We start from the raw sequence: 13235 nt of genomic DNA on the forward strand, positions 1-13235 counted from the left end.
CATGAATCCCAATTACATTGAGTGTTTTCAAGGGTTTTAGCTATATTCTCTTTATTATACACATTACTAGTAGTAGTCATGGGACGTACATCAATTGCAATTAAACTTAGGTCATTTAGGTTAAAATGTGGTGATACTGGTCTTAATAATTTTGGCAGATGCATGCGGGATATTAAGTTTACTTGTATTTCTTTGTCTGCAGACTATGTAACCTATTTGGGATTTAAATAAGAACACCAATCACTTGTTTCTCACACTGGACCTTTGTACACCACTTTCCTATCATATGTTTAACATAGAATTAACATAATGGGTTCTCTATAAGGATAATGTGTCTGTGGTTACTTTACTACACAATGCCCTATATAGTTGAGAAATGGCAATACTGTGTTACATAAAGACAAGTCTTGTTTAACATCCAACAACAGACACGTTTATACATGCACGTACCTTACCCTCCCCTAAATCTTAATAGGAAAATTGCCATGTACTAATATCACTGGCACATACACATAATTTAATAGTTTTGACATGTTTAGCTGTGGATTGAAGTGCAATGAAAGTATTATGTGCAGAGCAAGGATATACAGGTTGCGTGCAGAATAGTAGAATATTTGTGTTACTGCCAAGCCACAGTATACTATATACAGTCTATATACTGGCAGACTTATGAGGAAGAAAATCCATCTGGTAAAGTCAAAAGGTACAATTAACAAATCATCTAATAAAGCTAATTGTCCCCAGTCTGGTTTATAGCATTTGCCCAATTTCTATGCACTGCTTTCTTTCTCAGTTTCCTTCTAAAAGTGACATGTTAATGTGACTTAACAGATTTGGAGTTTTAGACCAGTAAGAGTTCTTGTGAATTACTCTTAATATAATGATTCTGTAGTCCCCAACTTATGCTAATCTTTCTGTAGCCCTCCAACTCATGTTCCCCATTTTGTAGATCCCACCTCCCCAACTTTTGATGCAATTTCTGGAACTTGCCTACCACCGTCAACTTATGCAGCCCCCTTCCCAACTTTGTCTCCCTTTTCATACCTCACCCCTAAACTCCTCCCGCCACCCGCTTAAGGCGACCCTACCACCTTTCCCATCATTCCTGTACTCCCAGGCTCCCTGGCCCATCATAACTAAAATAAAAAAAAAGATCTCACCTCTTCCCAATTCCCTGCAGCAGACCTGCTGTCCACAGCTCTGAAGTCATCAGTTTTAAAGTCAACAGATCACGTCTGCTGGTTTCTGTGGTGTCTGAACGGGTGCAGCTAGAGGGGGCTCCCTTTTTTTACCCATTGTCAACCTGCAGCTAAGATGGCAGGATGATGATGATGTCATTCTTTGACCCCAGAACCGCCAAAGGTGTGGCCAGATATGACAGTATAATACACTGCAGTGCATTAATATGATCTCATCTCCGTGTGCCCTTGCGGGACGAAGTAATAAGAAAATGATAAAAAAAAAAGGTTTTATGTAAAAAAAAACAACTTTTGTACTTCCTGTAACCTGTAATAACCCAGGTCATAAATTATAATAGTTACTACAAATAATGTAAATAAAGGAAAAGCGATACTAAATTGACATTTTTTAGTCATCCATTACACAAAAAAATTATTTTAAATGTGATCAAATGTTTTAAAAGATATTTTGTGTTCATAGACTGAATGGAGATCCCACTACCCTCTTGGAAATCGAGAGCTGTAGAGCCTCCATTATCTTATTGCCCTTTTGTATCTGTATCTTTACAAACCCTCCATATTGACATCCTTTCCCTGTAATGACTGACAAGAAGGACATACATGATGTTTGTTTCAGGTCACAGCTTAGGCTGAAAGTTAATCAGAGCTTTAAACTAAAGAAGTAAATTCCTAGAGTCCTGAGAAGATTGACAGCATTAGAAACAGTAAAGTTATAGCCTTTCATGTATTTGGTTATCCTTAAACTTTTTATTGGATTTTCCTGCTATCACCAAGGTTCAAGGACATTTTACTAGTCTCTGTTGTTCCATACCTGGTTTCTAGTGCTTATAACGTAAATTTTTGGTAGTAGATCATATGGCGAATAGATTGCACAGTATACATTTCTTTAGTTTACATGTTGCTTTCGACACAGATGGATCCACTTCTCCGGCTACAAAAATGCAGAAAATCCTGCTACTACTTTCCTCATCCATTTACACAGTACTACTGGATGGCCATACTACACTAAACTGCTGTCACATGGATATGCCACCAACCTAAAGTGCTAAGATGCTCTGTTTTTTTGTCATACGTCAAACTCATCCCAATATATGTCCCATTCTTCTGTTTTCAGGGGAGATAAGCTCCTTCTTAAAGGGGTATCCCACAAAGAGATTTTTCTCAGGATTTACTTAATAACACATGCCCTAATGCAATGTTATTAACAAAAATGCAGCATTTCACAGATATAATTCCAACCTGTCGCTATCAGTCCTCGTTTACACAATTTTCGTTGCCCCTGGACCCGAACTTGTGTCTTCCGAGTTTAGACATCTTGCTCTTCTGTCTGACGCTGCACTGAGCTGTTCTCTGCTCTCTCCCTCTAGCCCCCACCCTTGCATTCCAGGGTAAGTTTACACACACACTAACTTCCTGCCGGCAAACAACCCATTGTGAGGAGAATAAGGCTACAAACCACAGAAGGATAAGGGGGGGGGGGGCACAGCATATATGACAGTTTGTGTTATAGGTCAGATATAGCAGAGATGTTTATGTTATGCCTGTAATAGTAGAGTTGAGAATGTCATTTGTGATATGCATCTCATAGATGTCATCGTCTTATCTCTGATCTGTCTCATCTCTTTTTCTATGTGTCAGATACAAGTGAATGTTCTGAAGCTAAATGAAACAGTATATATAGCACACATAAATAGAGGGATCATAATGTGCCTGCTTAGTGAGTGTTAAGAGCTAAAACAGCAATAAAACTAAGTACAATTGTAAAGTAAGGGGTTAAAATGATCTTTATTGTGTAAACATCACTAGTGGATTGAAATTTGAGAACCCCTTTAGGAAAATATTAGCAAACTATGAAGCCATGTCGGTCAGAAATTGAAAAGTTATGTTAGTTATGTTAATCTATACCTTTAGTATTTGTTACACTATTTTCCCTCTAAATGTTAGTGTTGCTGTAGTTGAGACAAAATTATAGCAGTATAACTGTAAAGTATAAAAACTTTTGCCTAATTCTGCACTAAACAAAAAAAACTTTACTCTAATTAGTTATCTGCAGGTGTTTAGGTGCTATTCATGCTGCCATGCTTTGTGGTAACCATGGGAAACTGTATAGAACAGCTAAGGACAACAGGATGCTTGTTGGGAGGAGCTGTAGGAGAGGAGTGCAAGAAAATAGGAGTGATGTCATCAAATGCTTCAGATCATCCAATTATGAATATGCTGTCCTGATTCTTGTGAAAGGCCTTAAGCCCTGGAGTGATGTCACAAGCATGTGACTCACCACATGCTTCAGGTCGTCCAATTACAAAAATGCTGTCCTGATTCATATGAAAGCCCTGTGTGCTCCAACCTTACTGCTGATGTCACAACCAGGAAGTGTCGCCCACTTCAGGAATAGCTGAATATGATTTACATGAAGGGATGATACATATATCAGGCTATATCTTAGGATAGAAAGAAACCAACAACATGATACAGGTATAGTTGAAATTGTTGTCAAAGGCTCTCTCCAGCTGTTCTAAAACTATTTCTCATCAGCAATATTACAGTTACACTTTAAAGCCGTTTTACGGGAATAGGTAATTTTTAAAAATTAGTCTATAAAAATTTAAAAAAGAACTTGAAACTGCATGAGTTTCAATGCAGTGGTTGAAGCATGACTGTAGACGCACATGATCACTGGCCTCTGTATACAGATGGCAATAATGGGTGTCTCTGTGGAAAAATGGGAGTGGGGTGATAGGTTAGTTTAAGTTCTTTTTTTACGTTTAAAGACCCCCAGGCCAAATAATACAAATTACCTATTCCCAGACAACCTGTTTAAAGCCTAATGAGTAGAATTTTGTAATTTAACAGTAGGAAAATGATGGAGTTTCAGGATAAATTTGGCTGGAGACCATTTCTCAACACCCCCATCAGCTGTTTGAAGGGTTATGGCCTAACTGTCCTGAATGCAGCTTCTTTATCATTTATATCTGGTTGCCTTCTGGTTTCTAATTATAAATTCAAATGCACTAAGTAAAATATAATCCTGCTTGCAATTTAGGGGTTGACAATATATGAATCCCTTTCTGCACAGGTGTTAATCCTTTACATGCCGACAGTGCGTGTGTCAAGACCCAAGGACTTGACATTCCTCGAGTGGCAGTGGCACATTGTAACAGATCATGTGCAAAATCTCCATATACAGACAGTCTCAGGGTTACGTACAAGATTATTTAGTTTTTTTCCTAAGTTGAATTTGTATGTAAGTTGGAACTGTATATTTTATAATTGTAGCTCCAAACAATCATTTTTTTTGTCCCAGTGACAATTGGATTTTCAACATTTTTTACTCTAAAGGGAATAAGGATTACTAAGCTTCATTACAGGCATCTTACAACTGACCATTGCAGCCTGGAACTAAAGTAAAGCATCAAGAGAGCTTCACCACAGGTCACAGAGGGTTCCGTCTGTAACTAGGGGTCCTCTGTAAGTGGGATGTCCTTAAGTAGGGGACCACCTGTACTGCTATAATGTAGATTGGTAGCAGGGTTGGCGTTAGGAGGCAGCAAACTTAGCTCAGGGCCCCCTGTCCTAAACAGGCCTCCAGCATCTAGCTATCTGTATATAATCTACTTACAACTATAAATCTATCTATCATCTATCATTTATCTTTATCTTCTATCATTTGTCTATCTCCTATAAAATTCTGCTATGGTCCCATATTACGGATTCTCCTAAGGTCCCATATTACAGATTGCCTTACCATACCCACCCCATGCGTGAACGTGCACAAACAGCTCAGCCAATTAGGACACATAATCAGTCTTACTGCTTGCACAGAGATCTTCTGTACAAGCAGAAAGACTGATTATGTTTCCTGATTGGCTGAGCTGTTTGTTCATGTTCACGCAAACCCATAACTGAACCAGAGGAAGTCCCGCCTACTTCAGGAAAAGCTGAGAGTGTTTTATATATAGCCTCATATCTATTATCCCTATTTCTCAGGATAGGAAGAAGCCAGCAGCATGATACAGGAATTGGTGTCAGAGGATCTTGCCAGCTGTACTAAAACAATTTTTTTCAAGTAACTTTACAGTTACGCTTTAAGATCTTGGAAGGGAGATTGGTCATGGTTAGTTAGCTATCACATGACCCTCCATCTCCATACATTTTCCAAAAAAATGAGGTAAACAAGCCAACCCCTTTAATGTGTAAACATAATGTTTGATCATACTAGCACTGGTGTGTCTGATCAGGTGTTGTCTGGGTAATGTGGGGGGTCAGAACCGCAGCAATACAATATGACCTAATAAAAGGACTTATTGTCCACCAACAAGTTTATTCTGACACTCTTACAGGATTAACTGGCCCGAATCTAGAAGAACTGCACTGAAATCCTGAGATCAGTTCAATTTTTCTTCAGGTGCCCCACCTGCCCATGTTTTTGTATTTTAATACTGTAATATCAGAAACAGCCCCTGTGTGGTGGTGTTTCTAGAAAAAAGGTCATCCCATTTAACAATGAACATCCCTATCAAGTCTAAGAACAGAAATCTGGATTCAGTGTTAACTTTTAAAATGCCAAAAGTTTTGCTAAAAAAATAAAATGCTAAAAGTCATAACATTACATACCCCACATGTTACCACTTGTTCTAGCACAGTACAAACCTTTGATAGTTGACAATTGTACAGAATATTAGAACAAAGGTTACATAGTTACTGAAACTACTGCAATCTATGACTAATTCCCTTTTTCTTCTGCTTATCTTGGAACATTATGCAGCCTCCCAGACATCAGATTGAGGTCAGCCCTACTGGAACACTAATATAGTTGCCTTTTTACGTGATGGGATTATAGTAAATGAGGCAGAGGAATGGAATGTTTTCTTGTAATTTGCATCACTGGATCCGGTTGTCCAGAATATAATTTATATGAGAGAATTTCTGTAGATGATAATTTGAAAGTAATATTAATTAATTTATACAATAAATGTGAAACAGCAGATGGAGAATAGCGGTTAAATTATACCATATATTATGTCAGTATCTAATAATAGTAACAGTCTAAATCGGTTGTACATTTTTTCACCTCACGCGTCCTTACATTTAGTTATTATATATACTTACATCTGCACTATATATATATATATATATAACATTGATGTCCAGACAAATGGTTGCACTGGGTGATATAGTGAAAAAAAAATTAAAAATAAACATGGAGGGGCTTGGCCCAATTGCCTATGCATTTCCATTGAAAAGCTTGCAAACTGGAATGAGCACAGTTCTTGCATGTAATCACTGCTAAATACCTGGTGCTTGTTACTGATCAGTGTTGTGTTTCAGTGGAAATAAATATGCAATCTGACCAAGCCCCTCCCCATTGCATTCAAATTGTGTTTCAAAACAAAATTGAAATGCAAAGTCTGAACATAGTCTCAGGGCTTGTAGTCTATTCATCTGTGCCCATTACAGTCCTAATTCCTTCTTAACACTGGGCTATCAGTTTTTCCCCAAACAGGTCAAGATTAAGTTTCTGTGGATTTGTTGCCTTTTAAGAACCAATAGTAAATGTGTCATACAGTCACCTCAGCTAGCTGAAAGATCCCCGTTCAAATGAGAGAAACCTACACAGCGACTTCTTCTTTATGGCCTAAAACACAAACCAACAACAGAAATAAAGACCCAATGCTCTCTTGTTGTTAGCCTTGTCTCTGTTTCGAATTACTGCTATTTACTAGAGATATTTGATAGTTTGACTGGCAGTGACCTTGTGAATTGGAGAATTTGGATGAACCTGTATACCAGTATAATGTAAAAGCAATGTTTTATTATTTGACTAAATGTCTCTCTGCATATACAGAGCAGAACATTCCCAGACCCATTATCACATTTAACAACTTGGTGTTATGTAAATGTCTGAGTAGAAATTAGCACAAGATAAATCTCTAATACCGACTGTACCCAGTTCTATAAGAGGGTCTACTGCGGCATCTAAGTAATGAACATGGTGGAATCCTATGTTGTCATATGCGTATACATACACAGTACTACAAATGACGTCAATGTCACAACTCTGTATTGTAGAAACGTGATCCTCCACAGAAACCCTGTCTTATTATGTGTCTGTGGGAAATCTCTACCTACAGCTTGCAGCAATCCTTATACAGACTGACGTTTCACCTAGTAACCTTTCACCCAGTTCATAGCGTGGATGCAGACAAAAGCCACTACAAAGGTCTGTTTGTGGTCCTTGATAAATTTCACTTGATTACCTCAGATAACTTTCCCCCGGTTACCACAAGGACTCTAACAAGGCTATTTATATGATATTTCTGGAAAGTTGTGATATTCAAAGTATACCTCCTAGCACCTTATATTTAGATTTATCCGTGGACTTCTTTCATTTTGGCAATAGATTTATATTTAATAATATATAATAATTTATATAATTATTTATATAGAGTTTATGAATTGAGGAGCAACATTGTAAATATGTTGTAGTATTTGTCTGTGTTATATCAGATCGGCAGTCGTCTGGCACCAGGCGCTCCTGGTTGAAGCAGTTGAGCATTTGATAAGCGCCAATTTTTCTTCACAGACCTGTGATATGATAGCCGTTCCTCACATGGACTGTGAGCAGATGAGTCCTTTTAAAGTGAAAAGGATTAAGCTGTAACACTAGGCAACGATGCTATACATTGTAAATAGACTGTAAAAAGGCTGTAATGCTGTCTTCATGTGTCACCAGTATAACATGTATGACCTTATGTAAATCCACAAATACCCCATAATAATTAAGAGGTCAGTAAGTTCATCCATTTCCTGATTATCGGTTATATGTGTATAATATAATCTCACATCATGTCCTCACATCATAGGCCTCTTGAAAGCCATGCTTGATGTTAAGAGGGCTGCCCTACAAGGTAGCAAAAAGAGGCAATGATTTCCTTGTTCCATCCTGAAAACTAATGATCTATTTATTAATTCATCCACCCAAAGTGGTATGTTAGGGAAACATAAATCTAACGTCAAACATTTCTTCTATCAATAGGTGAACATTGTTTTCTTACAGATGTTTTGCTTTAGGTTGTTTCCATATTGGTATGCATATATACACTACCTACACATACATAGTTTATTTTGGATATGTTTCTGACTAGTTTGTTTGGAAGTGATGCTAGCGGCGTAGCCCTGTGTAAAGTTGACTGTGCCTTTGCCCTGAACCCAGCTCTTACTTAGTGATGTACAGGGCACATGATCATCATGAATGAATGAGTATGGATGTCTGCTGGGTAAATAAATGGTGAATGGTTTGCTAGATTGTGTGACACTAAATCTGTGACATAGTTGGCATAGTTAACATGTAAACAGGAAGGGTTATTCTACAACTGTATTCTTTTAAGAAGACTAACATTGCACATTATACTTGCTATCAAAATCACATGATATAGTGAAGAAGCAATAACATTCTATAAATTACAGCAGCATATGTAAATGTATTACATGTAAATGTATCTCCCAATAGTAAGAATATTTACATGAAAATGAACTGGTGACATGTTCCATAGACCATGCTATGCTGATTTTTAAAAAAATGCCGTCCGGATCGGTGTAGGGGACAGCTGCACAAATCTTTGTGCAAATGTCTCAGTCTCCACATGCATTCTTCCTCTACTCTCTATCATTCAGCTCCCTCCACCACCCCCACCCCCCATGTTATATGCATTGAGCAGGGAGGAGAGGGAGGGGGATGTGTGAAGGAGAGGAAGTATGCATGAGGAGACTGAGACACAGGCGGCTGCAGCTGCCCCCCACCCCTACGGGAATCACTTGCTGTACCACACGCTGCTGGCAGGGACCCAGGTAATGTGAAATAAAGTTTTAAACAGAAATGAAACAGAAATGATTCAGAATGCTGACAAAGGCATTTTTAAAATCAATATTGAAATATATTTAAAAGACAATTGTTTCCAGCTCACCAAGTGGTTGTAGGTTTCAATGATGAAAGGGCCCTTGCTACACAGAAAGGAGTTCCAAGTAATCAGATGGATGAAAATAATGTAATTCCAGCACAGGACTTGAGGAAAAAGGTTAAAACCAAAAAACTTTAATCCATAATATTAAAAATTCAGGTGCACATGAAAGAGAAAAAGAAAGAGCACATCTGTTGACACGTTTCGACCTTTTAGTTCTTAATCATAACAACATGTGCTGCATAGTGAATCATATAGACGCTTTACGTAAAAAGCACCATGGCAATAGAGCGGAAGGGGAGGGAATAGTATAATGAGAAGGATAGTGTTTATAGATGGTGGTAATTATCCTAATGTTTCAAGTCCAACAACATTAGCAAAAGAAAATACAAAAATAAAAATACAAGATATCTGATTTAAGATTAAGACCATGTGGGACACTGAATTAAGATCCAGTATGCTTCTCGTGTCAATACCGCTCTTCTCCAATGCCCTCCAAAGACACGCATTCAATAACATGAACAGACATTTGAGCAAGCTCCATGTACATTTTTAAATTGTGATACAGAGTTATAAGTGTTACATTCGAGGATACTCCTCTTATATGCCTGTACATTCTGTTCTTTCATTTTTGTTCTTTAATTTGCGTATTGTGCAGCTGACTTATTGAAGTCGGCATAGGTTACAACTAACAAGGTAAACCAAATGATAGCTACAGCAATTGGGCCATTTTTTGATGTTATACGTCTTGCCTGCATTAAAAGTCCACTAACTTCACTTGCTCTAATACAGGCAAGACTTATAACATCAAAAATGCGATAGCCATCAATTGGTTTACCTGGTTAGTTGTAACCCATGACGACTTCTATATGTCAGCTGCAAATGCAAATTAAAAAACAGAATGGATCTTAATTTTTAATACCAATGCCCCACATGGCCTTAATCTTAGATCAGATATCTTGTATTTTTATCAATATCTTTTGTTATATTGTTAGACTTGAAACAATAGGATAATTACTGCTATCCATAAATAGGCTTACAATGTGTCTTAACCTCTTAAGGTTCCCTTCCACTCTATTCCCATGGTGCTTTTTGCTTAAAGCGTCTATACGATTCGCTATGCAGCGCACGCTGTTATGATTAAGAACTAAAAGTACGAAACGGGTCAATAGACATGCTCTGTCTTTTTTTTTCATGTGCACATGAATTTTTAATATTATGGATTAAAGTTTTTTGGTTTTAACCTTTTTCCTCAAGTTCTGGGCTGAAATAACTTCATTTTCATTCATCTCATTTTTAAAATCAACATTGCATAGGCTATTGGAACCTATCACCAGATAAAAATTACATTCTTCGCTTTCATTGTACATGGATAGTCCTGTTCATTGCAAACCCATCAAAATGTGGTGGCTTGTTAATCATAGCTGCAGAATAATGCTTGGAATTAAAGGAATTTTTCATAAAATGTTCTAGCTTCCTTCCAGAAAAAAAGAGTCTTACCGATTGTCTGCGGTATTGCAGCTCAGTGACATTCAGTAGAGCTAAATTGCAGATGAGGTCTATGCTTTCTAGAAGAAAGCCGACATTTTTTTCTAATTCTGGTCAGTACTTCTAAGTTTCCAGGGGAATCTTAGCCTGCAAGAGGCAGGAGTGAATAGGAGAATTAGAGACTGTTAGTAGTAAAAGGCTTAGTCTTGGGGTACTTCTGCCAAATATCTATGGCACCTAAAAAATAGGGAATATCAATGGCTGTATTGTGAAAAGTATTTAATTAACTGTATGCTACTTCTTTCAGACCCAATTGCAATGTTGTCGCTGTGATTCCCGAGAGCCCTATACAGCAGTGAGTCATCGGATAATTAATGTGGTCTCTCCTATTGGTCATCTTCGCTGGTGGCAATCTGAGAATGGTATGTTCTTTAAAGAAAACTGGTAACTGGTTTATTCAGAAAAGATGTTCTTTATGCCATGTATGCCATCAGTGTGATACATGTGATTTCAATGTATGCAACCTTAAACTGTACAGAAGACTAGAGTCCAGTGATTTGTTTGCAGCTTTATGGCCAAGCTCAATTGTTATTAGAAAGAAGGCAACTAAGAAGATACTGTCTTGAAAGAACCTACAATAGCTTTTGTTATATGTTAGCATCCCAGAGATGTGACCGGAACCTATTAGATAATATCGGAATATGTCATAATTGACTGTGTTAGTTATCTTATATTTTTGTCCATAGCAACCTTTCTTCTAAAATCAACTTTTAAAATGATAATAATGAGCCTGAACGGCTCCTGGGGTGTTGAAAGAGCCACTCCATGCTGCAGCTTCACAGGCTGTTACACTGTCTTCCCTTCAGCACACAGTAGGAGGAGGGAAGTGCTCCTGCACAGTGTGACAACCCATAAATCTCCAGCACAGAGTGGCCCTGATAACACTCCAGGAGCCCTGTAGTGCTAAGTTTTTAGAATGAAGGGGGCCATGGATAACAAATATAAAAAAAGTCACAGCACCTGGAGTAAGTGCCCCTGGTTTATCATGCTTGACTTTTGATGGAAGAGAAGCAGAAGAAAAAGAAGTACACAGGGACTTATTTCTTTAATAAACTATATTACAAACTTGCACTTTAAACCAGCATATAAATGCATTTAGTTTTATATAAGTACCGTAAGTAATCCCCAGAGTTAGTTTGTCATTCATAGTAGTGTTATGTACTTTTTTTTCCTTATACAGGGGTTGATGCTGTTTCTTTACAATTTGACCTGAACAGGAAGTTTCAGCTCAATGATGTCACTCTGGATTTCAGGGTGAGTCCTATATTAGACATGGCAGACATGTGATAACAGGCACAATTGTCTCCTCAATAGTGCATTTGTAGAATTATTGCAACGTAGTCCTTATCCAAGGATGTAAATGATAGCAGAAGTGCCATAAGTTTCTTTTAAAAAATTACATTTCCTCTGTTAATTTTCTCAATCAGACGTTGATGGCTTTTCTCTTTAACTGCCTCCCCCACTCTGATCTCTACAGAGTCCTCGGCCAGCTGCTATGCTTATCGAGAGGTCTTCTGACTCCGGGAAGACTTGGCAGGTGTATCAGTATTTAGCCTTTAACTGTGCAGCCTCATTTCCACACATACGACAAGGTCGACCCCAAAACTTTGAGGATGTGCGGTGCCAAGAAATCCAAGGGAATCCAACACAAGGGGGCAAGGTAAACTAAAAGAAACATCTGTTTTCTTATGGTGAATATATTGTGGCATTGCTATTCGACATTGAATTCAACAAGTGCATAGTAAAAAAAGAATAATTTGTAACGAGAGAACAGCATACACATTGGCTTATATTATCTATATTTGTAAATATAGTGAATGATCAATTGCCATAGTTTGAAGAAATTTGTATATATACACCAGGGAGGTATGTTACTGATAGCCTAGATACCCCAATCTGGAAATTAAAGTATATAGTTATGTGTATATGTACCATAGATTACATTCAAGTTGCCCGTATATATGCAAAGGCCTAAGGCACACTTATGTTGTTAATTAATTCACCTCTAGTGCTTGCATACATAAAACATGGATACATAAAACAAAATTGTATGCTATATACAACTGAGTTTTTTTCCAGAAACAGCATCACTGTTTTCCATAGATTACAGTGAGTATACAGCGATATTAGATCATGGGCCATTCCCACCCTCTAGGGTGCAGTATTGGACACTGCCCATGAAAAATAGAACTGTGTCAATTTCTTACATGTTTTTTGAGTATAGGGTTTGTGAGAAAATCAACAGTTTTTTCACATAAAGACCCACTGTCTCATGCTGTCATCAAGTGTAATGTAATATGACATCATTTATTATGATTATTATGTTTCTGAATTTTACAGATACAATTCAGCCCTATGGCAATGGCTTTCTCATCTCCCATCTCAAAAAGTCAACAAATCCACGGTAAGAATTGCTATGTTATTCTACAGCCGTGTTGTAAAGTGTCATATTCATGGCTGTGAAATTACTGCAGTTGTAGGATCAATTTAGATTATAGATTTCAATTTAGAATAAAGTTCAGTGATGTAG

At 37.6% G+C, this 13235-nt stretch overlaps 1 protein-coding gene across 1 annotated transcript in view; it reads left to right on the forward strand.

Moving 5' to 3' along the window:
• Positions 1-13235, forward strand: part of LAMB3 (laminin subunit beta 3) — a 203521-nt gene that overhangs the window by 153231 nt on the left and 37055 nt on the right. Inside the window, exons 7-10 of the mRNA XM_072137415.1 lie at positions 10953-11067; positions 11886-11959; positions 12183-12365; positions 13046-13109. Coding sequence (XP_071993516.1) covers positions 10953-11067; positions 11886-11959; positions 12183-12365; positions 13046-13109 — 436 coding nt within the window. The remainder of the gene's footprint in view (positions 1-10952; positions 11068-11885; positions 11960-12182; positions 12366-13045; positions 13110-13235) is intronic.

This window comes from Engystomops pustulosus, chromosome 2 (assembly GCF_040894005.1).
Source record: "Engystomops pustulosus chromosome 2, aEngPut4.maternal, whole genome shotgun sequence".
In the NCBI taxonomy this organism is placed as follows: Eukaryota; Metazoa; Chordata; class Amphibia; order Anura; family Leptodactylidae; genus Engystomops; species Engystomops pustulosus.